We start from the raw sequence: 26332 nt of genomic DNA on the forward strand, positions 1-26332 counted from the left end.
GTAAGAATTTGGCAGTGTGCCCTAAACAAACCTAGAAAAGATGGTGTTCAACAACGTAAATATGAATATTATGATTCTTGTGGCAGGCACTATCTCTGTGTTGGAAATAGAGACATCAGGCTAGCATGGCCAATGAGAATTCCTTTGGAATTTACGTGTCATTCCACTAGGGCAGGGACCTTGTCTGTTTTGATTATCTTTGTAAACTCAGAACCTAGAAGAATGTAAGCACTGAAAAAGTACTGTTCAGTTAATTAAGATCACTCAATTATCTTTCATTATAAATCAGTATTACCATATGGAGATTGTTGCTTGTATTTGGATTCTCATACAGTTTGGCTAACTCATACAGTGCTGGCCAGAATGAAGAAATATGCTGGCTTCTTTGAATTAAATTCTTTATAACAAATGATTTTGCTCTACATGCTATCACTTGAACATCTGCTTGTGTGTGCATGTGTGTGTGTATGTGTAGTCATGTCTTATTCTTTGCAAACTCATGGACTGTAGCCCACCAGGCTCCTCTGTCCATGGGATTTCCCAGCCAATAACACTGGGGTGGGTTGCCATTTTCTTCTCCAGGGGATCGTCCAGATTCAGGAATCGAACCCCCGTCTCTTGCTTTTCCTGCATTGGGAGGCAGATTCTTTACCACTGTGCTGCATGGGAAGCCTGCAAGATCTGCTTAGTGCAAGTTAACAACTAAAATATTCCCGGTAGCTAGCTGGTAAAGAATCTGCCTGCAATGCAGGAGACCTGGGTTCGATCCCTGGGTTGAGAAGATCTCCTGGAGGAGAGCACGGCTATCCAATCCAGTATTCTTGCCTGGAGAATCCCCATGGATGCGGTCTACCCATCCATGGGGTTGCAAAGAGTCGGACGTGACTAAGCGACTGAGCACAGCACACACAGCACACAGCACAAGAACGAAATGAAGTCTCTGAATGCCACTGTCTGGCTGCTCCTAAGATTTTTCTATTTTTTACTGATTTTATTTCTGAATCCCTTTCCCTCTTGCTAAAAATCTTGATCTTAAGGACATGAACACTATTACCCATTTGCTTAATTTACAATTTTCAGAAACTGAATCTTCACTTTTTTGATCTTATTTTTTAAGTTATATAAAATGTTTAATAGTTTCAGAGTCAAAACTGTTAAAGAAAATAGATTCCACTTGTGAATACGACATTTCTTATTTGGTCAGTGTAACTTTGGGAAAGACCCCTGAAAGTTGGGTCAGAGGATAAACGAGTAATTGTGTTAGATACTGGCAAACTTTCCTTCATGAGGAGTGCGTCGTTGGCATTGCCATCAGCAGGGGAGAAGAATGCCTCTTTTCCCACAACCTTGTCAACAGAGCATCTGGGTGAATTTTTGCAATTTACCAAACAGAAAGATGAAGATGGTATTTCAGTACAATTTACATTTCTGTTATTTTGAGTGAGGTTGAGTATTTTTTTCATATATTTAAGGGGTACTGACATTTATTTTCTGTGAATTGCTGCTCACTTTTCTATTAGATTGTTGGGTTTATTCCTGTATAATTTTTAGGACTTCTCTATAAATGAGGTTCACTACCATTTGTCTAAGTTTCCAATCTCAAATACTTTTATTCAGTTTGTCAGCTGTCTTTGACTTTGCTTCTGATGCATTTTGCTATGTAAAGTCATCAGTGTTTATGTACTCAATGTGACCAGTTCTTACTTTGTATTTTCAGTCAAAGTTGGGAAAGTTTTTCCCACCCTCAGGTAATACACAAACTCAATAATATGTTTTCTAGCATTTGTTTCATCTTTTCACATTTAGATATCTAATCCTTGGTTTCTCATATGACAAATCTAAAAGTTATTTTTTTTTCCATATGGTTTGCCCAAACCATTTATCATAAAACCATTTACCATCTTTTCCCCACTGTTTTGAGGTTAGGATGAGGGTTTAGACCTTCTCTTCATTTAATCAGCTGTAAGCCACTAGGATAGTACTGTGGTGTTGGAGAAGACTCTTGAGAGTCCCTAGGACTGCAAGGAGATCCAACCAGTCCATTCTGAAGGAGATCAGCCCTGGGATTTCTTTGGAAGGATTGATGCTGAAGCTGAAACTCCAGTACTTTGGCCACCTCATGCGAAGAGTTGACTCACTGGAAAAGACTCTGATGCTGGGAGGGATTGGGGGCAGGAGGAGAAGGGGATGACAGAGGATGAGATGGCTGGATGGCATCACTGACTTGATGGATGTGAGTCTGAGTGAACTGTGAGAGTTAGTGATGGACAGGACAGCCTGGTGTGCTGCAATTCATGGGGTCACGGAGAGTCGGGACACGACTGAGTGACTGAACTGAACTGAGGATAGTACAAAATAAGTACTCAAGAAGCATTTGATGAATGAATAAATAATTGTGCCTTATTTATTAACTGTACCTCAGGGGATTCTGATGCAGATAATGTTTTCCATATGCCACATTTTAAAATACACCTCTCTAAAGGACACCTGAAGCCAGCATTTAATAGTCCATAAGGCACCGGAAGTCCACTGGGTAAGGAGAATAATGATCTACAAGTGACACATGTACAAAACCAGATTGAGAATGGGTTGTAGAAAGAACACAGAGTAGTATGTAGGATGTTTTTATGAAAAGCTTCAAGGAAGATGAGAGTTTTGGAGAAGAGCTGTGTAGGGTTTTGTTTTTTGAGGGTGTGGTGATGAGGATAAGGTTATGAGCTTTCACAATACCGTTTGGTTTAATTTTAATAGTAGAAGTTATGGGGGCACTAATCAAGCTTTCACCTTGCCTCATATGCATAAAACAACATGACAGAGCAAAAGAAGATGGAAACCCTGAAAGACTAAAACAGTAGACCGCACAGGTAAGAACTCTAAAATGCTAATAGGAGGCTAAAAGACAAGGCAGAAAAATGTGGGTTGTTTTAGCTAAAGAACAAAACGTTCTGTGTATCTCAACTTTTTAGGACATTACAAAAAACACCCAAATGTTTAACAATGAGTACTTCAGAAAAATCCCAGGGACAGAGGAGCCTGGTGGGCTACAGTCCATGGGGTTGCAAAGAGTCGGGCACAACTGAGTGAATAACACAGTCATGGCCATGATTCTAGAAAAAGCTATTCTCTGCTTCAGAGGCAGGGAAATGTGTAATCCATTTCATAAAAAGATTTCTTTTCAAAGAAAATGTTGCAAAACATCAGAATTTGAAAGTATAAACTTCACTTCCTGGAACTTTTTTTTTATGAGAATTATCTCATTCCTGCATGATGGTATGGGAAGCACTCTTCTATTCATTTTGGAATATTTCTATTAAGGTAGAGTAGTAAATAAAATTAACAGGCATTTTTCTCCTTAACTTCTTTAGGAGGCATAAGATTGCATGAAGCAATAGTTGTAACACTGCAGGGTAGGTTTATAAAATATATATATAGAGAGAGAGATGTGCTGTACATGACAAAAGCACAAAGTATGGGGGAAGAAATGTAGCTGAATTGGAACAATCACTACATCTTACTGAAATTAAGCTAATACTAATCTGAAGTAGACTGCAATAGATTAAGATGAATTTTGTCCTTAGAGTAATGACGAGGAAAGTATCTAAAAGAAACAGTTAAAAATAAATTAATGAAGAAACAAAATCATAGACTAGAAATATCTAATACAAAAGAAAACTTAAAAGCAGGAACAGAGAAACAAAAAGACCCAAAATTAAAGAACATAATTATCAAATTGGAGACATGAATCTAATCATATGAACAACAGCATTAAATAGTAGAAACAATCAGACTGAATAAATAACACAATCCAACTATATGTTATTTACAAAAGATACACTGTAGAATCAAAGACAAAATAGGCTGAAAGCAAAATAACGAGAATCTATGTGCCAAGCAAACAGTAATCACAAGGCAGCTGCAGGGGCTCCTCTAACACCAGGCGAATCAGACTAAAAAATTCATAGAAACAGAGGCACAATCTGTGATGAAAAAAAGACCAAGTAAATAGTGCTGAAAAATGCCCTACCTTGAAAACAAAGATATCAAGTCCTATCTATAGAACCTAGAAGTATTATCTTAAATGGGAAAAGCATCTTTGCAATGTAATTAAATTAAGGATTTTGAGATGGCAGCATTGTCCTGGATTAGAAGGAAGGGCACTAAATATAATCACATGTATCCTCATAAGAGGGGCTTCCATGATAGCTCAGTTGGTAAAGAATCCACCTGCAATATAGGAGACCTCAGTTCGATTCTTGGGTCAGGAAGATCTGCTGGAGAAGGGATAGGCTACCCACTCCAGTATTCTTGGGCTTCCCTTGTGGCTCGAAAGGCTAGCCACTCCAGTATTCTGGCCTGGAGAATTTCATGGACTATATAGTCAACTGGGTTGCTAAGAGTTGGATACGACTGAGTGACTTTCACGTCACATCCTTATAAGAAGCTGGAAAGAAATTTCACTATAGACAAAAGAGGAGAAGATGACATGAGGGCACAAGCCTCCCTTTACCCTAAAGGGAGTACAATGTTGATGTTGTACTTCTGGTTTCTAAAACCATGAGAGAATAAATTTTATTCTTTTAAGCCACTAAGTTGATGGTAGTTCAGTATAGCAGGCATAGGATACTAATACATGTATGTAAAAACAGGATCCAAAAAAATACATTAAGTAAAAAACTGTAGTGAAAATAACATTTGGGAATTTCAACATTGAACTAGCAAAAATTTACAGAAATAGGTAAAATCAGCAAAGGTATAAAGACAAACATTAAAAATTTGATAAACTGACATCTATAGAATACTCCTCAATGGCAGAATACCCATTCTTCTTGAAAGCAAATGGAGAATTCTCTAATATAGACAATATAGTAGATCATAAAGCAAGTCTCAATACACTTAAAACAACAGAAATCATACAAGTATATTCTCTGATCACAGTAAGATATTAGAAATTAAAAACAGAAGGAAATTTGGAAAATCCACAAATATTTAGAAACTAAGCAGTATACTTCTGAAAAACCCATGAGTCAGAAAGGAAATCACAGCGAAATTATAAAATATTGTGAGATGAATGAAAATAAGCAAACAAAAGATCAAACTTAGGGATGTGGCAAAGACAGTACATAAAGAGAAATTGGTAACTGTAAACACTAGAAAATAAGGTGTGCTCATGTGCTTAGTCATTCGTATGTGTCTGACTCTTTGCAACCCTGTGGACTGTAGCCTGCCAGGCTACTCTGTCCATGGGATTTCTCAGGCCAGAATACTGGAGTGGGTTGCCATTATTTTCTCCAGGGGATACTCCTGACCAAGAGATCAAACCCATGAGGGATCCAGCCCACACTCACCTTTCTGTACAGCACAAATTAACACAATACTGTAAATAAACTATATTTCAAAAAAAATTTTTAAGTAAAAATAACACACTATTTTCTCAAATTAAGAATCTAGTAAAAGAGTAAACCAAATTCAAAGCAAGCAAAAGGAAAAAAAATTATTAGAGTGAAAATCCAATGAAAGGAAAAAAAGATACACAGTAGAGAAAAAATAATGAAATGACATGTAAGTTATAAGAAAAGATCAATAAAACCAACAAAGTGTTAGCAAGACTGATGAAGGAAAAAAAAATACAACCTACAAAAAAAAATCAGGAATAAATGAGGTAATACTACTACCAAATTTAGAAAAATAAAAATTATAAGGCATATGATGAACAACTTTATACCAATAAAATAGACAATTTAGGCTAAACAGCCAAATGCCTAGAAAGACACAAACTACTGAAACAGATTCAAGAAAAAAATTCAAGACTCTGAATAAACCTATAACAAGTAGAAAATGATTTGGTAATTTAAAATCTCCACACCATACACACACAAGTTAATGTCCTGATGATGTCAACAGTTGACTCCAATCAAACATGTAAAGAAAAAATAATAGCAATCTCTTACAAAGTCTTTCAGAAAATAGAAAAGGGAACACTTTGTGCTATCTCATTCTATGAGGCTAATATAAATCCTGATATTAAAAATCATAAAAACATATTATAAGAAAACTACATCTCAATATTACTCATGAATACAGACAAACAAGTCTTCCCAAATAGTAATTTCTCAACAAATGTTAACAACAAAAATTGCAGTATACATCAAAAGAATTTATATCATCCAAAGGCAATATACCCAAGGAATGCAAGGTTGGTTTAACATCCAAAAATCAACTAATGCAATGAATCATATTTTATTTCTTGTTTCTTGTTTGAAAGACTTTCAACTGTTCCAAGTTCACAAAGAATTCCTCTTGTGTTAATTTCTAAAAGTTTCTAATTTTGACTTTTTATTAAATTATTAATTATTATTTCATTTTTAAAGCATCAATGTATTTTATTTTTAAATTTATTTATTTTACTTGGATGATAATTACAATATTGTGATGGTTTTTGCCACACATCAACATGAGTCGGCCATGGGTATACACGTGTCCCCCATCCTAAACTGCCCTCCCATCTTCATCCCCACCCTATCCCTCTGGGTTGTCCAAGAGCACCTTAGGGTGACCTGCTTCATGCATCAAACTTGCTCTGGTCATCTGTTTTACACATGGTAACGTACATATTTCAGTGATATTCTCTCAAATCATCCCACCCTTGCTTTCTCCCACTGAGTCCAAAAGTCTGTTCTTTACATCTGTGTCTCCTTTGCTGCCCTGCATGTAGGATCATCAGTAACATCTTTCTAAATTCCATACATGTGCATTAATACACAGTATTTGTCTTTCTTTTTCTGACTTACTTCGCTCAGTGTAATAGGCTCCAGTTTCATCCACCTCATTAGAATGGACTCAAATGCATTCCTTTCTATAGCTGAGTAATACTCCATTGAGTATCAGTCAGTCAGTCAGTTCCATCGCTCAGTCGTGTCTGACTCTTTGGAACCCCATGAATTGCTGCACGCCAGGCCTCCCTGTCCATTACCAACTCCCGGGGTTCACTCAGACTCACGTCCATTGAGCCCGTGATGCCATCCAGCCATCTCATCCTCTGTCATCCCCTTCTCCTCCTGCCCCCAATCCCTCCCAGCATCAGAGTCTTTTCCAATGAGTCAACTCTTCGCATGAGGTGGCCAAAGTACTGGAGTTTCAGCTTTAGCATCACTCCTTCCAAAGAACACCCAGGACTGATCTCCTTTAGAATGGACTGGTTGGATCTCCTTGCATATACGCACCACAATTCCCTATCCATTCATCTACTGATGGACATCTAGGCTACTTCCATGTCCTAGCTATTATAAATAGTGCTGCAATGAACATTGGGGTACATGTGTCTCTTTCAAATCCTTGGGGTACAAAGCTTTAATATATTTTAATTTTCATTTTTGATATAAGGTCCTAACTTTTTTTCCATATTAATATCTGTTATGGGTTGAACAGTATCCCCCAAAATTTATTTGTTGAAATTCTAACTTTCCAGTATCTCAGAATGTGACCTTATTTGGAAATAGGGCCATTACACATGTAATTATTTATGTTAAGATGAGATCATACTGGAGTAGAGTGTATCCCTAATGCAATATAACTGGAGCCCTTATTAAAAGGGAAAGTTTAGATACACAGATAGACACACGTAAAGGGAGGATGACGTTTAGAGAAGGAGAACACAGCTAAATACAGGCCAGCAAGAGATCTAGATCTGATCCTTCCTCCACAACCCTCAGAAGGAACCAACCTTGCCGAACTATGATTGCAGAGTTCTAGTCTCCAGAACTGAGACAACATATTCCTGTTCTTTGGCCACCCCGTACTTCCATCACTTTGTTATGGCAGCCCTTGGGAATTAACAAAAAATTACTATTTATCTCAGCATCTAAGTTGACAAGCCCTTCCTTTCCCCACAGATCTGTAATACCAACTCTATGACAGATGAAGTTTCTTTATATGCCCTTGTCCGTTTCTGGGTTCTCTGTTCACTTTTATTAGTCTCTTCTTCCTAATTCTCCATAATTACTACAGCTTTATAATAACTATTGACATATAGTAAAACAAGTCCCTCTGAAATTGTTCTTGCTTTCAGAAAGGATTTTGACTATAATTGGTCCTTTGACCTCTGCAATCAGGTTTTCACATTCCAACAAAACAAAACAATTCTACTGGAACTTGGACTGGATTCTATAGTGAATTAATAAATACATTAGGAGAGAATTAATCTACCAACACATCTTTCCCCCCCTACGTATTTAGGTGTCCTTTTTGAACTAGATTTAACAGCAAATTACATAGCAGGATTAAAGGCAAACCAAACAATAATAGCTTTAGGTTGAAAAACTACTAATAAAAATCTATCCCCATCCTCCCAGGATTTAGATCCAATGAGGGAGGTGGAGGAAGGATATGCCCATAGTTGAGAATAATTATTACAAACTATATTGCTCTGACAACTTATATTCTTTGCCACATCATTATCAATGTGGAAAATAAAAGGCAATTGGAAAAGGAACAGTATGAAAAAAAAAATGTTAGCTTCTAGAATCTGTATTCGAAAAAGCTTGTTTAAAAAAATTTTGTTTTTTAAACAAAACATTTTTTGTTTTAAAAAAATGTTCCCTAGTCAGTGCTCTGAAAAGTTAGAAAAGACTGACCAAGTTCATTCACATACATAAGATCTATGAATGTTTATCCTCAACAGACTTAAATTTTAGCATAGATAGGAAAAGACAAGGTAGGTGGTGAAATAAAAAATGAAAATTTAATTTTTCTGTTAGAAAACAATACAAAACTCACTTTAATCTGTCCATGTCTTATTGGAAAGAAGAAAACATACTCACTTTATTTTTCTTTACCTTCTCAAGCAAGTGACAACTCATGTCACTTTTATGACACAGCAGGAAAGAAAGAAGCTATAGAAAACACACAAAAGCAAATGGGATTCTAACTGGTAACCTGAGTACAATTCATCAGTAGAAGATGCCCTTTATTAAATTCATGCCACCTCTCAGCCCTGAAAAGCTTTCTGTTTCAACAACCTAAGTTATCAAACAGGAAGTAATCTCCAAAGAGTAGAGATACTCTCTGTCTGGTTCACTGAGTCTAACTAACAGTGCTGCTATACAAACAGGCAACTTAGTAAGTACTGGTTAAATGAACAAATTACTATTATAACTTGGATAAACTATACATCCTGCAGCTACAACAAAATGCTCCACTTCACCAACTGGCTATAAACTTTTAAAGTAACATTACTGCTGAGAAAATGGTTTCCTTATTATGTCTTATGTCTCTTATTCAACTTAAAACTCAAGGGTTCTAAGAGGCAGCGTAATATAGGTCCATAACATTGACATTATATCATGAGATAAATGATGAGCAGTCTGAACTCATACATTTTTATATTATTTGAAAGTATGAAGGCCTGTTTCTCATTTATATTTCTGAAGCAGCATTTGGAATATTTTTTTTTTCCTGATCTAGGTAATATTAAATAACACAGACCACTCTCGGGGATGTAGTTAAGACCGCTTTGGCTTTTCCCTGATTCCAACTCTTCAGAACAAAGAAAATTTAATTTATATACTGGAAAGAATAATCAGACCTCTGAGGGTTTTCCTTCTAAAATACACAGGATTTTGTACATACATTCAACACTTTAGCCAATTCAGTAATTCTTATTTAGATCTTCACTACTTACAGAAAGCTCTAAGGAGTAACATGGTTAGGTAAGGTAGCAGTTACAGTCCTCCAAAAAAAAAGAAAATGTAGGGTTACCGTCCAACATCAGAATCATGCTCCTAAAAATATTCTATTCCCTTGAGATAATATCTGGGCAACCAAATACTTAAAAAAGACATGCTGGGTATCTTAAAATGAGTATGTCAGTTAATTAAATCTGGGATCCCCTGCTACCAGTGGAGTACTGTACAATCTGTTATTATTCACTGTCCTATAGATCATCTGCTCTTGGTGCTGGTTTGTTCCAGGAAGAGAGACAGCTGCAACACTATATCCCTGTTCAACCTGAGGACCATCTGACTTTAATTGTAACACACAGCTTGATGTGGCTCTGACTATGAGAAGCCAAAGTATCGTCTGTAATAATCTGGAAAAGCAGAAACCTGCCAACAGAGGGCTGAAAACAGGGACTTGCTCTGTCTGGCTGCCTGACGGGTTGCAGGAAATATGATTAATGAGTAAGGTATAATGATATCAGGAACCCGATTAGCACCACAAAAAGGTCACAGATCAAAGTAGTATGCATTTCATGAGCTACAATCATTGCATAAAATCTGTAGACTTGAAGAGGTAAACCCCAAAGAGGAGGGGGATAAAACCCTTACGTGATAGCATGCTAAGAGACACATAAAACACCTTACTAACAGTTTAGTCACAGAGAGTCAACAGAGAACTTTAAAATGAGTCAATATGAACTGCACTGTAGGAAAGCTTTGTTCATCATAGGTGCAAAACAAAAATTTTTGAAAGAATGAATGAGTTATTAAATTCTTTCATAAAGACACATGTAAGAAAAATTAAGTACTTTATGAATTAGGAGTTAAAATTATCAGAGATGTAAATATTGTACTATAAAATGTTTGAATTTAATTTCCAGTGAATTTTTATGAGCTCTGTTACAAATATAAGCTTATTCAGAAGCCTAAACTATGAAGACATCTGTCAAGTTCGCAGGAAGCAGAATCGCTGGGGAAAATGTTTAATAATTCAATAATAAGTTACAATGGGCTTCCCTGGAGGCTCAGACAGTAAAGAATCCACCTGCCACGCAGGCAACCAAGGTTCAATCCCTGGGTGGGGAAGACCCCTGGAGGAGGGCATGGAAACCCACTCCAGTATTCTTGCCTGGAGAATCCCATGGACAGAGGAGTCTGGCAGGCTATAGCCCATGTGGTTTCAAAGAGACACGACGGAATGATTAACACTTACTTACTTATTTCAGTTATAATAAATGTGCAACTAGTATTATTAAACACTTTGTATAAAATTTCATAATCATATCTAAGCATGAGCAGGCAAAACTGAAACTTTAATGAAAAACAATTTGGTAAGCTGCCACCTTCTTTTCCTCCGTGTCCATGGAAGACTTGTTCCAAATAGACCTGGTTTTTCTGAGGAGAGAGCAGTCTGAGTAGGGATGAGGGTACTGTCAGGAGAGTGGCTTACCTTACTTTATATAATCATATTTCCTTAAATGTCAAAATATTACTGAAGAGTTTTAAATATAATTTATTCAAATGATTCCACCTCTTAGACCTTTTTTAAAGAAATACTTTAACAAATTTCTTTGTGTTTGTAGCCATACTAAACATGGCAATGATGAATTAATGAATAGACAACTGGTTCCCTTGAGACTTAAAAGTTTAAATTGAGAAAAAAATGTTTCAATAATGATCACAAAAATGATTTCAATTTTTCTAAGGTATATATTTCTCAAGAATGGGAATGACTATTTATATCTTTCAAATATTATATAAATTTTATCTTATATCCAACTAATAGTTAACAAAAACATTCATTCAAAATGGTGATTCAGAAGGAACCATTAAAAAGCAAAAGACAAGCCACAAACTGAGAAAAAGATCTGCAAAACATATGTTGGAAAAAGAACTTTTAGGGGGAATATATAAAGATGTCTTACAACAAAATAATAAAAAGACATACAACACAATTAAAAAACAGGCAGAAGATTTGAATAGATAGTTCACCAAAGAATATATGAGTAGAAAGTAAGCCTGTGAAAAGATGGTCAACACCGCTAGTCATTACTGAAACACAAATTAAAATCACAATGAATCACTTAGGAGCTAAAATAAGAAAGATTGACAAGTACAAACCTTTGCAAGGATATGGCAAACTGAAACTTCACATACTGTTGACGGGAATGCAAAACAGTACGTATATTCTTATCACGCGTGCATGTGGTCAGTCATGTCTGACTCTGTGCAACCCCACAGACTGTAGTCTGCCAGGTTCCTCGTCCATGCGATTTTCCAGGCAAGTGTACTGGAACAGGTTGCCATTTCCTACCCCAGGGAATCTTCCCAACCCAGGGATCAAACCCACGTCTCCTGCACTGGCAGGCAGAATGTTCACCACTGTACCACCTGGGAAGCCCTATTCTTATCATATGACTCAGGGATTAAAACTCCTAGGAATCTACCCAAGAGAAATGAAAACAGATATTGACTCTAAGATATATGCAAATATTCTTAATAGCCTAAAACTGGAAAAAAGCCAAATATCTGTAAGCTGGTAAATAAACAAAATATGTTATTATGTATGCAAAGGGATAATATGCAGCAACACAAAGAAACTGCTGCTATCTGCACAAGATGAGTCTCAAGAACATCATGCTCAGTAAGAGAGCCAGGTACAAAAGGACTACACTCCTCAGGTGTCTATCTATGTAAGATTTCTAGAAAAAGAAGAGCTACAGAGTCAGAATCAGTGACTGCCCAGAACTAGGATTGGGAGCAAACACACAGCAGGAAACATTTTGGAGTGATGTGAGCTGACTGTGTTGATGCTTGCACAATTCTATAAATTTGCTAAAACTCATTGAATTGAGAACTTTTTAAAAGGTGGCTTTTATGGTATGTCGATTAAACCTAGTAAATGTGTTTTGGAAATGTAGAAAATAATCGTAGGTAAAAACAAACTCACCCACCATCCTGAAAACTACAGAATCACTGTACCTTCTACTGACATCTATGCACTGCTGAAGGGGGTTAAAAAAAAAAACAACAAAAAATTGCACAATGATAGACAGTTGCCACATATAAAAGTTTAACATTCCTTCCACATCTTTCAGAACTAAGCTTTGTCTTGGGCTTCCACTTTAATTATAGTAAGTTGAAAATCTTGAAAAATGCGTGAGGTAAACCAAAATGCAACAGGTACCTTAAGACTGTGATAGAATAATGTTAGGTGCTATTTACTAAACGTTTCCTATAAGCCAGAGAAGACTCATGATACTCTACATACATAATTGTAGCTTTATACAAATAATTTTCAAATTTCAGTGAGGAAACCAAGGATCAGAAAGGTTGAACTGCCTAATGTCCCATAACCAGCAACGTGATCCAGGATTAGGAAAAAATGTCTAATGTCAAAGCCTATGTTCCTTCCACTCCTTCAAATTGCTTCCAGTATAAATAAAATGTGAAATATCAATAAAAGCAAGATTACAAATAGGATCTACAGTGCAGGATTAAAATATAATTGTTGGTAGATAAAGTAAGAAACCGCATCAAGAAAACGAAAATGAAATAATTTTGTTTTTGGTTCAGTTTAGTTGCTCAGTCGTGTCCGACTCTTTGCAACCCCATGGACCACAGCACGCCAGGCCTCCCTGTCCATCACCAACTCCCACAGTTCACACAAACCCATGTCCATTGAGTGGTGATACCATCTCATCCTCTGTCGTCCCCTTCTCCTCCTGCCCTCAATCTTTCCCAGCATTACGGGCTTTTCAAATGAGTCAGCTCTTCGCATCAGGTGGCCAAAGCACTGCAGTTTCAGCTTAGACATCAGTCTTTCCAATGAACAATCAGGACTGATCTCCTTTAGGATGGACTGGTTGGATCTCCTTGCAGTCCAAGAGACTCTCAAGAGTCTTCTCCAACACCACAGTTCAAAAGCAAAATTCTTCAGTGCTCAGCTTTCTTTATAGTCCAACTCTCACATCCATACAAGACTACTGGAAAAACCATACCTTTGACTAGATGGACTTTTGTTGGCAAAGTAACATCTCTGCTTTTTAATATGCTATCTAGGTTGGTAATTAGTTTCCTTCCAAGGAGTAAGCATCTTTTAAATTCATGGCTGCAATCATCATCTGCAGTGATTTTGGAGCCCCCCCAAATAAAGTCAGCCACTATTTCCACTGTTTCCCTATCTATTTGCCATGAAGTGATGGGACCAGATGCCATGATCTTCATTTTCTGAATGTTGAGCTTTAAGCCCACTTTTTCACCCTCCTCTTTCACTTTCATCAAGAGGCTCTTTAGGTCTTCTTCACTTTCTGCCATAAGGGTGGTGTCATCTGCATATCTGAGGTTACTGATATTTCTCCCAGCAATCTTGATTCCAGCTTGTGCTTCATGCAGCACAGCATTTCTCATGATGTACTCTGCAGATAAGTTAAATAAGCAAGGTGTCAATATACAGCCTTGATGTACTCCTTTTCCTATTTGGAACCAGTCTGTTGTCCCACATCCAGTTCTGTTGCTTCCTGACCTGTACAGACTTCTCAAGAGGCAGATCAGGTGGTCTGGTATTCCCATCTCTTTAAGAATTTTCCATAGTTTGTTGTGGTCCACACAGTCAAAGCCTTTGGCATAGTCCATAAAGCAGAAACAGATGTTTTTCTGAAACTCTTTCATTTTTTTGATAGCCCAACAGATGTTAGCAGTGTGATCTCTGGTTCCTCTGCCTTTTCTAAAACCAGGTTGAACATATGGAAGTTCGTGGTTCACGTATTGCTGAAGCCTGGCTTGAAGAATTTTGAGCATTACTTTACTAGCGTGTGAGATGAGTGCAATTGTGTGATAGTTTGAACAGTCTTTGGCACTGCCTTCCTTTGGGATTAGAATCAAAACTGACCTTTTCCAGTCCTGGGACCACTGCTGAGTTTTCCAAATTTGTTGTCATATTGAGTGCAGCACTTTCACAGCATCATCTTTTAGGATTTGAACTAGCTCAATTGGAATTCCATCACCTCCACTAGCTTTGTTCGTAGTGATGCTTTCTAAGGCCCACTTGACTTCACATTCCAGGATAATTGGCTCTAGGTGAGTGATCACACCATTGTGATTATCTGGGTCGTGAAGATCTTTTTTGTACAGTTCTTCTGAATATTCTTGCCACGTCTTCTTAATATCTTCTGCTTCTTTTAGGTCCACACCATTTCTATCCTTTATTGAACCCATTTTTGCATGAAATCTTCCCTTGGTATCTCTCATTTTCTTGAAGAGATCTCTAGTCTTTCCCATTCTATTGTTTTCCTCTATTTCCTTTCAATGATCACTGAGGAAGGCTTTCTTATCTCTCCTTGCTATTTTTTGGAACTCTGCATTCAAATGGGAATATCTTTCCTTTTTCCTTTGCTTTTAGCTTCTCTTCTTTTCACAGCTATTTGTAAGGCCTCCTCAGACAGCCATTTTGCTTTTTTGCATTTCTTCTTCTTGGGAATGGTCTTGATCCCTGTCTCCTGTACAATGTCACGAACCTCCATCCATTGTTCTTCAGGCACTCTGTCTATTAGATCTAGTCCCTTAAATCTATTTATCACTTTCACTGTATAATCGTAAGGGATTTTATTTAGGTCATACCTGAATGGTCTAGTGGTTTTCTGCACTTTCTTCCATTTAAGTCTGAATTTTGCAATAAGGAATTTTTGATCTGAGCCATAGTCAGCTCCTGGTCTTGTTTTTGCTGACTGTATAGAGCTTCTCCATCTTTGGCTGCAAAGAATATAATCAATCTGGTTTCAGTATTGACCATCTGGTGATGCCCATGTGTAGAGTCTTCTATTGTGTTGTTGGAAGTGGGTGTTTGCTATGACCAGTGCATTCTCTTGACAAAACTCTGTTACCCTTTGCCCTACTTCATTCTGTACTCCAAGGCCAAATTTGCCTGTTACTCCAGGTGTTTCTTGACTTCCTACTTTTGCATTCCAGTCCCCTATAATGAAAAGGACATCTTTTTTGGGTGTTAGTTCCAAAAGGTCTTGTAAGTCTTCACAGAACCGTTCAACTTCAGCTTCTTCAGCGTTACTGGTTGGGGCATAGACTTGGATTACCGTCATATTGAATGGTTCGCCTCAGAAATGAAGAGAGATCATTCTGTCGTTTTTGAGATTGCATCCAAGTACTGCATTTCAGACTCTTTCGTTGACTATGAGGGCTACTCCATTTCTTCTGAGGGATTCTTGCCCACAGTAGTAGATATAATGGTCATCTGAGTTAAATTCACCCATTCCAGTCCATTTTAGTTTGCTGATTCCTAGAACGTCAACATTCACTCTTGCCATCTCTTGTTTGACCACTTCCAATTTGCCTTGATTCATGGACCTGACATTCCAGATTCCTATGCAATATTGCTCTTTACAGCATCGGACCTTGCTTCCATCACCAGTCACATCCACAACTGGGTGTAGTTTTTGCTTTGGCTCCATCTCTTCATTCTTTCTGGAGTTATTTCTCCACTGATCTCCAGTAGCATATTGGGCATCTACTGAGCTGGGGAGTTCATCTTTCAGTGTCCTATCTTTTTGCCTTTTCATACTGTTCTTGGGGGTCTCAAGGCAAGAATAATGAAGTAGTTTGCCATTCCCTTCTCCAGTGGACCACATTTTGTCAGAACTCTCCACCATGACCTACCTGTGTTGGGTGGCCCTGCACGGCATGGCTCATAGTTCCACTGAGTTAGCCAAGGCTCTGGTCCCTGTGATAAGACTGCTGAGTTTTCTGTGATTGTGGTTTCAGTGTCTGCCCTCTGATGCCCACTCTCAGTGCCACCCATCTTAGTGGTACCCCCCAAAGAAAACATTTTTGTTTTGGTGTAAATTAAAAACACAGTGAATTTCACATTCAATTTTTAGTATGAAGCATGATAAAGATACTACTTTAAAAAAACAGAATAAGGCTTCCTGATTCCCAGCATTTATGAAAGTTAAGGGCAAAAAGGAAAAGTCATATTAGTTTTTCATAGAATAATCTAGAACCCATAAAACAGAGGACATTAAAGAGTCCACTGGAGGATTCTTAAGAGTGTTTTGTAAACACAGTTTTAAATTTTAAAGTTTTCCTATTCTAAATATTACATGAAATTTCCTTTAAAAGATAGACATAGGTTAGAATTTGAAAATCTTTTTCTATTTCAAAATGCTCAATGGCCTTCTAACCTGGAACACAGAATTATGTAGTTCTAATGGTACCAGAAACTTGTGTTTGAAAAAGCATAGCTTTCTCTAAGAAATTCACTTGTAACTTTCACTTATAATCTTGAATCACCGCATTCATATAAAAGTAGCCTAAATCCTGCATAAAATAAACCATTATACCTTTCAAGTCAATAAGATTTTATAAAGTATATACAGAGATTTATGAACTATCATGTCACTTTCAGTTATCCCTATCAACTACAGTTTTGTTCAGAAGAGTAAGGGTTAATGATTATACCAACACATGGAATACACTTTGAGAAAAGTTTCATGACAGACAGAGTAGATGATTCCAACTTACCAATCTGTTTATGCGAACAAATTCTTCTGAGGTTTTGGCCCAAGGAGGAAGTTCAACATCAGACACTACTGTCCCATCATCCATTACTCCAAGATTATAATTATTGAAGTTGACAAACATCTCAGAGAGATAATAAAATTCAGGGATCAACTCCTACATAAAAATAAAAGACAAAGTCATATTATAATCTGTAGAAAACTGAAGGTATTTATAAAAAGCCAAACATTTCTTATTATGCAGAAGAACAAAATAAACATAGGAAAATTTTTTCTCTTTTCATATCCTAGCTCTATCACAAAGTTCTATCAAGGCTGACAGATCACATCCATTAAAAAAAAAACACCCTACTGCGTGGTCATATGCTTTCCTTATAACCTCAAAACCCTTAAAATACCAACATTTGAGTAATATTTGAGGTTAGAAAACATATAAACAGAGATTAACATGCCACAACATTAACAACAGCTTAAACTAGATTTCTTTGTTTGGGTATACAGAATTTTTGCCATAAAAAACCAAAATCTTTATAAACATTAAAAAGCTTTGGTCCATCATGAACCAGGAAGATAGTCAATGAAGTTAGCCAGGGTGTAATAATGTATTTTGCTCACATTTCAAAACATTCAAGTTTAGTTTGAAGGTACTAACTCTGATAAAAGATAAAAATTTATAATTAGTCTAGAAAATGACCTGCATGAGAAATAGTAAATTAAATACGACTTAAATAAGGACATTTAAAATACACTTTAACAAGATACTTAACAAGCACAAAAATGCAACCAGTTAGGTTTTTGAGTACAATAAGCCCCATGTATAATTATTTCAGAGGTCCTACAGATCAGACTTGAAATCCAGTCTTGACATGGGTCAGTGACTCAGTGGTCTTTCAGCTACCCCCTCAGGGCCAGCTATGGCAGCCTGGCTTTCCAAATGGTTGAGTAAAATAGGGAGGTCATCAGATTTTGGACAAGGTCAGTATGAATTCACTAGAGCAAAGCAAAAAAATTCAGCAGGAATTAAGCTATTATCACCTCCATCATCCATGTGAAATGCTGCTTGACTTTGAATCGTACATCCTTTGTTTACAATCACAATAATTAACTAAGCAGGGTAGGAATGACCCTGTCCTCCAAATGCCTGACAAGCACATGATCACTAAACTTGAAAAACATTTAAACTTAACAAAAAAATTTTGTAAAGGAAGAGTCCTATTAAAATTTTAATCATAAATAAAATGATATAGTGATTATACAAAAATTTTAAGATTTTCTTCTCCAAAATGATGCATGTAAGTCTAACAGAAGACATATATGTGCTATTTTATGCAACAAAAAGCTATATTCAATTTGTTTGAGCTAAATAACATTTACTGCATGAGATGAGTCAAGTACTAAAATAAACTCTTAATAAACATCACATTTAAACTTCACAACTTATCACATTTAATCTTCACAACAATTTTACAAGGTAAGGTATCATCGCCATTTAAAGAATCAACTAAGGCTGAAAGAACTTAAGCAATTCGCCCAAGGTTATACAGCTGATTTATGATAAATTTGGAAATTAGAGAAACATTTAGATGGGCATTTAACTCTATGTAATTAAAGCCTCTGTACTTAGTCATAAAATAAGCATAGACTCTACTTACATAGTATACACAGTGCTAAACATTTTAAAGATGTTTTTAACATATATTCTAAGCACTTTTTTAAAAAAGTAAACAAAAACTTTCCATTTTCCCATGATAAGAAAATTAGTTCTCCTTAAAAAAATTACATACACACACACACACACACACACACACACACACGGGCTTTGATGGTGGCTCAGTGGTAAAGAACTTGCCTGTGAAGGCAGGAGACGTGTTCGATCCCTGGTGCAGGAAGATCCCCTGGAGAAGGAAATGGCAACCCACTCCAGTGTTTTGCCTGGGAAATTGCAAGGACAGAGGAGTCTGGCAGGCTACAGTCCATGGGGTCACAAAAGAGTTGGATATGACTTATTCCATGGCCATTCTGTTACCATATATGGATATGTCGCTTTATAACTATCAATTTGCTGAAGTATGCTGTAATACTTGTGTAACCCGACCCTCACCCTAACACTCTCACAAAGGACGTTATCCTTCTTCTGCCTTTTATACACACTATGCTTCTCTGTATTAATTCTCCTAGGAGTCAAAACAATTATAATGGCTGAATTCTAGATGCTAGGTTTCTCCCAAGTTTTTATTTGGGCAATCAGTCACCTGCATCATAAATCAGAGATACATATTACACAGTAAAAATATACAAAAAATATACTCTTTCTTGAGACCTTATCTAGAAAGCAGAAAGGGGACAAATGACCTTTCATAGCAAATTTCTTATAAATAAAATGTTTAATTCTTCTTATGTAGTACCAAAGTTCTTATGATTTTTTAATGTTTTTTCCTATCTTCTACATCTCTCATTTTATTTAGTTAAATAAACTGACAAAAATGTATTTGCTCAGAAGATAAATGCTCTTCATTGGTTCTTTTACAAGTTCTAAATTCAATTAACAGAAATATATTTTGTTCCTGGCCCATTTTATTTAAACATATTAGTTTATTATGCAGCCCACCAGGCTCCTCTGTCCATGGAATTCTCCAAGCAAGAAAACTGGAGTGGGTTGCCATTTCCTTCTCCAGAGGACCTTCCCAACCCAGGGATCGAACCTGTCTTGCAGGTAGATTCTTTACCATCTGAACCACCAGGGAAGCCCTTACCCTAAATGTAAATTCAGTTAATTTATCTCAAATAAAATAGAGCAAAATTACATATAAAACAAACAAGAAAATTTTAATAAAAGATATGACTGGCCCATGTTAAACTTTCAGTTGTATCATTGTTATAAGGCTGCGAGGAAGGTAAAAACTTATCAGTTTCCATAATTACCATAGACTTTATTTGTGATTTCCTACTAAAGATAGATACCCTATACATTTTGTATAAAGGATGCTATAAAGATGCTCAAAATTAAAATTGTAAACTTTATCAATTAAAAATTAATGGAACTCTGTTCACTGTTACGCAGCAGGCTGGATGGGAGGGGGCTTTGAGGGGGAATGCATACATGTATATGTATGGCTAAGTCCTTTCGCTGTTCACCTGAAACTTTCACCACAGTGTTTGTTAACTGCCTATACCCCAATACAAAACAAACGATTAAACAAAAAAATATAAGTCAAATAAAAATTAGGCTTAATATTTCACTTGAAATGTATTGGGATGGGAATTCTGTGTTATGCGTCTTTACTTTTTACTCCTCAATCTCCCACTCCATACATCCTTCCAATTTCAAGACATTTGAAATTTCAGGCATTTCCAGAATATTTGCAGGGTCCAGAGGAGAGGCCTCCTGAAAACATCCTTTTTTTTCTGTCTTTTGTGAAAGTCTAAGCAAACAGGAGACTATGTAAAATGCCCAGGAGAAGTAGTGTCAAGGGTGAGTATCTTTTAAAAGACAGAAATCAAGGAGAAGAGAGATTTCCCCCAGAATTAGGGAATCAGGTTTCTCAAAATTGGTAGTCAGTGTTCTGTCAGCCAGAGGAGAAGGGGAGGGGATAGAGAGGCTAGTCTGGCACCTAGGGGATGGTAAGTAGTGATCAGGATTGCAGCTTGTCCATATGGTGCCCCTATATAAATTAGAAAAAAAGCAATCTTTCAGGGCTAATTCAGTCACAAGAGAACTCAGTTTGGTGAGTGTAGTATAGGTAGATTTGGGCTTCTCTTCTTTCCTTCGGTCAAGCCCCCTTACACAGAGGACAATCCGCCCACCTGCACACATGCTCCATGATGGTGCCCTTAGGTAAGCCAGTCACTTGGCACCAGGGCTTCTGGCATCAGCAAATGTTTAACTCAAGCTTGGATAACCAGCAGAGCTGCCAGCTTCCAAAAGACCATACATCCTAGACAATGAGGATATATTACTAGTGAAAAAGATGAGCTGAAGATGTGTGAAAGCCAATTTTTTTAGGTTCCACATAATCCTGTATCTCATTCAAGCCTTGGGAAAGGAGGCCTTTGTCCTAACCATCTAATGACTGTGACTACATTTCCTACCAGCCAGATATGAAGATCTGAACTCAAATGAGGACATTTCTTATATACTTGAGTTAGTGGTTACGGACTCAAATTTATACAGTTGATCCTTGGAAAACACATTTAACTTATATGCAGAGTATATCATGCGAAATGCCGGGGTGGATGAATCACAAGCTGGGAGAAATATCAACAACCTCAGATATGCAGATAATACCACTTTAATGACAGAAAGTAAAGAGGAACTAAAGAGAGATTTATGATGAAGGTGAAATAGGAGAGGGAGAAAGCTGGCTTAAAACTCAATATTCAAAAAACGAAGATCATGGCATCCAGTCCTATCACTTCATGGCAAATAGATGGGGAAAATGTGGAAACAGTGTCAGATTTCATTTTCTTGGGCTCCAAAATCAATGCAGATGATGACTGCAGCCACAAAATTAAAAGATGCTTGCTCCTTGGAAGAATAGCTATGACAAACCTAGACAGTATATTATAAAGCAGAGACATTACCCTGCCGACAAAAGTCCATATAGTAAAAGCTACATATTTTCCAGTAGTAATGTATGGATGTGAGAGTTGGACCATAAAGAAGGCTGAGTGCTGAACAACTGGTGCTTCTGCGCTGTGGTGTTGGAGAAGACTCTTGAGAGTCCTTTAGACGGCAAGGAGATCCAGCCTAAAAGGAAATCAACCCTGAATATTCACTGAAGGTCTGATGCTGAAGTTCCAGTATTTTAAGCCGGCTCACTGGAAAAGACCCTGATGCTGGGAAAGACTGAGAGCAAGAGAAGAAGGCGGCGACAGAGGATGAGATGGTTGGATAGCATCACTGACTCAATATACACGAATCTGAGCAAACTCAGGGACACAGTGAAGGACAGGGAAGTCTGGCGTGCTTAGAAGTTTATGGGGTCGCAGAGAGCAGGACATGACTTAGCAACTGAACAACAACAACCCTCCACCCAGTCAAAAACTGCCACTTCATATCTGCAGTTCCTCTGTATCCTGCATGGGTGGTTCTGAATCCATGGATTCAACCAATCCTGGACAGGGACTATTGAAAAAAATCCAGAGATAAGTGGACCCATGCAGTTCAAACCTATGTTGTTCAAGAGTCAACTGTATTTAAATAATAAAAAGGTACCAATATATTCACTCACAATTATTTCTAGGAAACAAAATGACAGAACTCGCTATGAGCAGAGTAAAACTTTTTAAAAGTTCCCGTTACTTGATTCTTTGATATTCTTTGATATAAGCATTAGATAGATATGAAGTGTTATACAGCAATCACAATCACAAAGAGATTCACTTCATTTTTACTCTACAAAGAAGTGTGTTAGGATCTGGGATATGGAGACATAAGTGTTACTTCCCCTCTACAGATCACAGATGTAAATTCCTAAACAGTGAAAGGATATATTAATTGGGAGTAAACTGGTTATAAACACAAACAAACAGCCTTCTAGACATTCAAAAGAAAAAAGGATGCCTAGAAGTTGGGGTTGTCAGAGAAAGTTGTGGGGAGAAGAACATAATATACTGTACTTTCATAATATGTGAAGTCACTTCAGTCATGTCTGACTCTGTGCGACCCCACAGATGGCAGCCCAACAGGCTCCCCCGTCCCTGGGATTCTCCAGGCAAGAACACTGGAGTGGGTTGCCATTTCCTTCTCCAATGCGTGAAAGTGAAAAGTGAAAGTGAAATCGCTCAGTCGTGTCCGACTTTCCGCGACCCCATGGACTGCAGCCTTCCAGGCTCCTCCATCCATGGGATTTTCCAGGCAAGAGTACTGGAGTGGGGTGCCATTGCCTTCTCCGTTCATAATATAACACTCATCAAACTATATTGCTCCCTCTAATTGACAGCTCCAGGAGATTAAGGACTTATGTGTCTTGCTATACCTCTAAAGTCTAGACAGAGTAAGTGGCACATTTAGATATTCAGTAAAAACCTGTTGAAGAATGGTAGTTACAATCAAAGATAAATAGCAGAGGGGAAAGACAAGAACAGTTCTGACAAGCAGACTATCTTAAGAAGAGGTACAAATATTGAAACATGCATATATCATTTGTTTTCAACGATCAATGAAGAACTATTCAGTTGGTTTGGAGAGGACTATATACATGGAACAGGAGATAATTTAAAAATGGACACATTTCCAGTAAATTAAAACTGAGAAGAAAGATTATGAAGTATCTAATATAGTATAAAAGACATCATCAATTAAAGACAATTGAGTAAAAAAGTAAGTGTGTATATATATATACTGAAAACATATTATAATCTCACTATAAGGAGAGCTGCAAAAGTAAATCAGTTGATGAAAGTTGAATATCCTCGTAATAGGAAATAAACAGCTGACCTCAGCTGAGGTACACCAACATCTAACCAAAGAAACAAGTAAGTATATACTGTCTAAATTTTACTATGGATGATAATGGCATTCAAGTTACATGCAGAATTCCATCTAAATCCTAAAAGCATCTTTCTAAGAACCATGCCTTGATATAACACTAAATATTACAGTTCAGAATTATCTCCTTTGACAGATGAAATTTAGTGACACAGTCAAAGATTATGTCTCTCTAATACTTCTAACGTACATTTACAAAGTGAAGTATGTTTTATATTCATCAGAACAGAACATTCAGCTTTGGATAAAAAACACATGTTCAGCAATTCTTTAAAACATCAGTGGAAAATGATAAGTAAACAACACTGACAGAAGACAGAGGTATTTACAATTCACATTTTCTTTTGACTTGCTGACAATAATTTTAATCTCTTTCACTTAATTAGGTGGATAGGTCTTAGAGGTAAGTAACATGGTCAAAACGTAGTGTATCATCTCTTAAAATAAAAGTTTGAAAGGTTCAACCAGAGGTTATACCACAGTTAAGGATAAGCCCATTGCTTTGATCACAAATCCCCAGGCTTTCATGGCATGATGACAAGGATTGGTTGTGACCACACATGTGTTTGGTTTTCTTTACTAAGGTACGATCCGCATTGATATGAATGGCCTCTGCAGCAAGGCTGTACGATTCGCCTTCTAATAGTCACCAATTCTATCCATTGAATTAAAACCATCACTTCAATCACACCCGGGCAACCATGACAAATACTCGTCTTTTAATCCAAAGAAATCGAAACTGAAATAAGAACAAAGATGCTACTTCACAACTAAAGTAAAATATTTTTTTTTCCTTTTTGTTACAATATGAAATCCTGACAAGTCAAATACAAACATGACAGCATGGTAACTAATTTAATGTATAGTGCTTTGGGGATACTGATGGTAAAAAAAAAGATATGAAAGCAAAATTTTAGATTATATATTGTCTATTCTACTTACTGGTCACATGGTTTTAATTTAACTTTTCTAACCCTTGAAAGTGTAGTCACTCAGTAGGGTCTGACTCTTTGCAACCCCATGAACTGTAGCCCACCAGGCTCCTGTGTCCATGGAATTCTCTTGGCAAGTACACTGGAGTGGATTGCCATTCCCTTCTCTGGAGGATGTTCCCAAACCAGGCATCAAACCTGTGTCTCCCACACTGCTGGCAGATTCTTTACCGCCTGAGCCACCAGGGCAGCCTTAGTTAGCTCAAGGGCCATTTCTAAAGCACAGGGTTATTGTGAGGCTAATATGAGATAATACAGAATTCTACAAGCACAAAAGACCTTACTATTATTATTATCATCATTAATGTGCCCTGATAACAATCCTAAATTAGAGACTTGCCTGTCTGATTCTTAAAGCCAACAGGTAACTCAATGATGACAGACATTCTTAAAAGCATTTAACATAATCCTAAGGGCCATTTAACAATATTTACTTGTAAAAGTAAATATGACCACAAAAGTATTGGAGAAAATAGTTCCTACTAAATAGCCATCACATTTAGAACAGATTTATTTATTTTTCATAATAATGGCAGCACAGCTTCACATGCCTCATTTTATGATGATACTCTCAATACTTTATAGCACTTTCCTGCTTTCAAACACGTTTCTTCACCTGCAGATTTGGACTGGACATCTTCGCTGTATCTTTTGCTGTTTCAGACGCCTATCTTCCAGAACAGTGTAATTTGGGGAGAGATAATGGTCATTATGATGCAAATAATAGGAAAGCACTGACTGCCAGAAGATGGAAACAGAATGTCCACCGGAAATCTTTTCTGGAGCAAGTTATAAAATACATACATATTGCTTTAGGTATGGGGAAGAACAGTTAACACTAGTATCTAAAATATATTAATGAACAATTTATATTTTTCCACTGAACAAAAATATAAGATCACTAATTCAAAAAACAAACTACAGCTGACCTGTGTACATTTTTATAATTTAGGAAGATAGGAACATTTTCTAAGTGTTTAAAAAAATGTTTTTCTGCTCAGTATGTAAGTAGCATAAGAAGAAAAATATTCAGTTTCTCAAGTACTTTTTGTCAAAGGATAATAAGAACAACAAAAAAAATGGTTCATTGTAGACACAAGAGTACAAAGTTCAATACCAAAAAAATATTAGTACATAGGTATATCATTTAACTTACTGATGTATGAAAAAGAAAAGGGTTAGAAAGATTTGGTTAAATTAATAAATCTGTAAGTTCTGTACAAAAACAAGGATGAACACAAATACAGTTCAGTTAGAGTGTGAGTGTTCTACATTGTTACAAGAGAAGTAAGACAGCTTGAGCTCTCTCTAATGTGGATGTGAAACACAGAGAGATTGCAAGAGAGAGACTGCCAAAAGAACAGAGAGAAGGAAGAGAGAAAGAGAGGGAGAGGGGGAGAGAAAAGGAAGAAAAAAGAGAGGGGGAGGCAGAGGGAGGGAGAAGGAAGAGGCAGAATGAACAGATAGCAAGAAGAAGAGGGACGGAGGGAAGGCAGAAGAGAAGGAGGAAAGGAGATACCTGTGCCAGAAACACACAAAGGATGTACAGAAATGGCAAGATTTTAATTTTACTTTCTTTTAGCATTATTAACATTCTGAATTATTTAA

The 26332-nt window shown here is 36.9% G+C and overlaps 1 protein-coding gene across 8 annotated transcripts in view; it reads right to left on the reverse strand.

Moving 5' to 3' along the window:
* Positions 1–26332, reverse strand: part of LRBA (LPS responsive beige-like anchor protein) — a 747585-nt gene that overhangs the window by 145107 nt on the left and 576146 nt on the right. For 7 of the 8 annotated variants that reach the window (XM_025267094.3, XM_044930515.2, XM_025267095.3 and 4 more), the window contains one exon: positions 17247–17399. In XM_025267094.3, the coding sequence (XP_025122879.2) occupies positions 17247–17399 (153 nt within the window). Of the gene's footprint in view, positions 1–12559; positions 12719–17246; positions 17400–26332 lie in introns of those variants that run through there. The other variant, XM_025267098.2, reaches the window with a different exon arrangement.

Source organism: Bubalus bubalis, chromosome 17 (genome assembly GCF_019923935.1).
Source record: "Bubalus bubalis isolate 160015118507 breed Murrah chromosome 17, NDDB_SH_1, whole genome shotgun sequence".
Taxonomy (NCBI): Eukaryota; Metazoa; Chordata; class Mammalia; order Artiodactyla; family Bovidae; genus Bubalus; species Bubalus bubalis.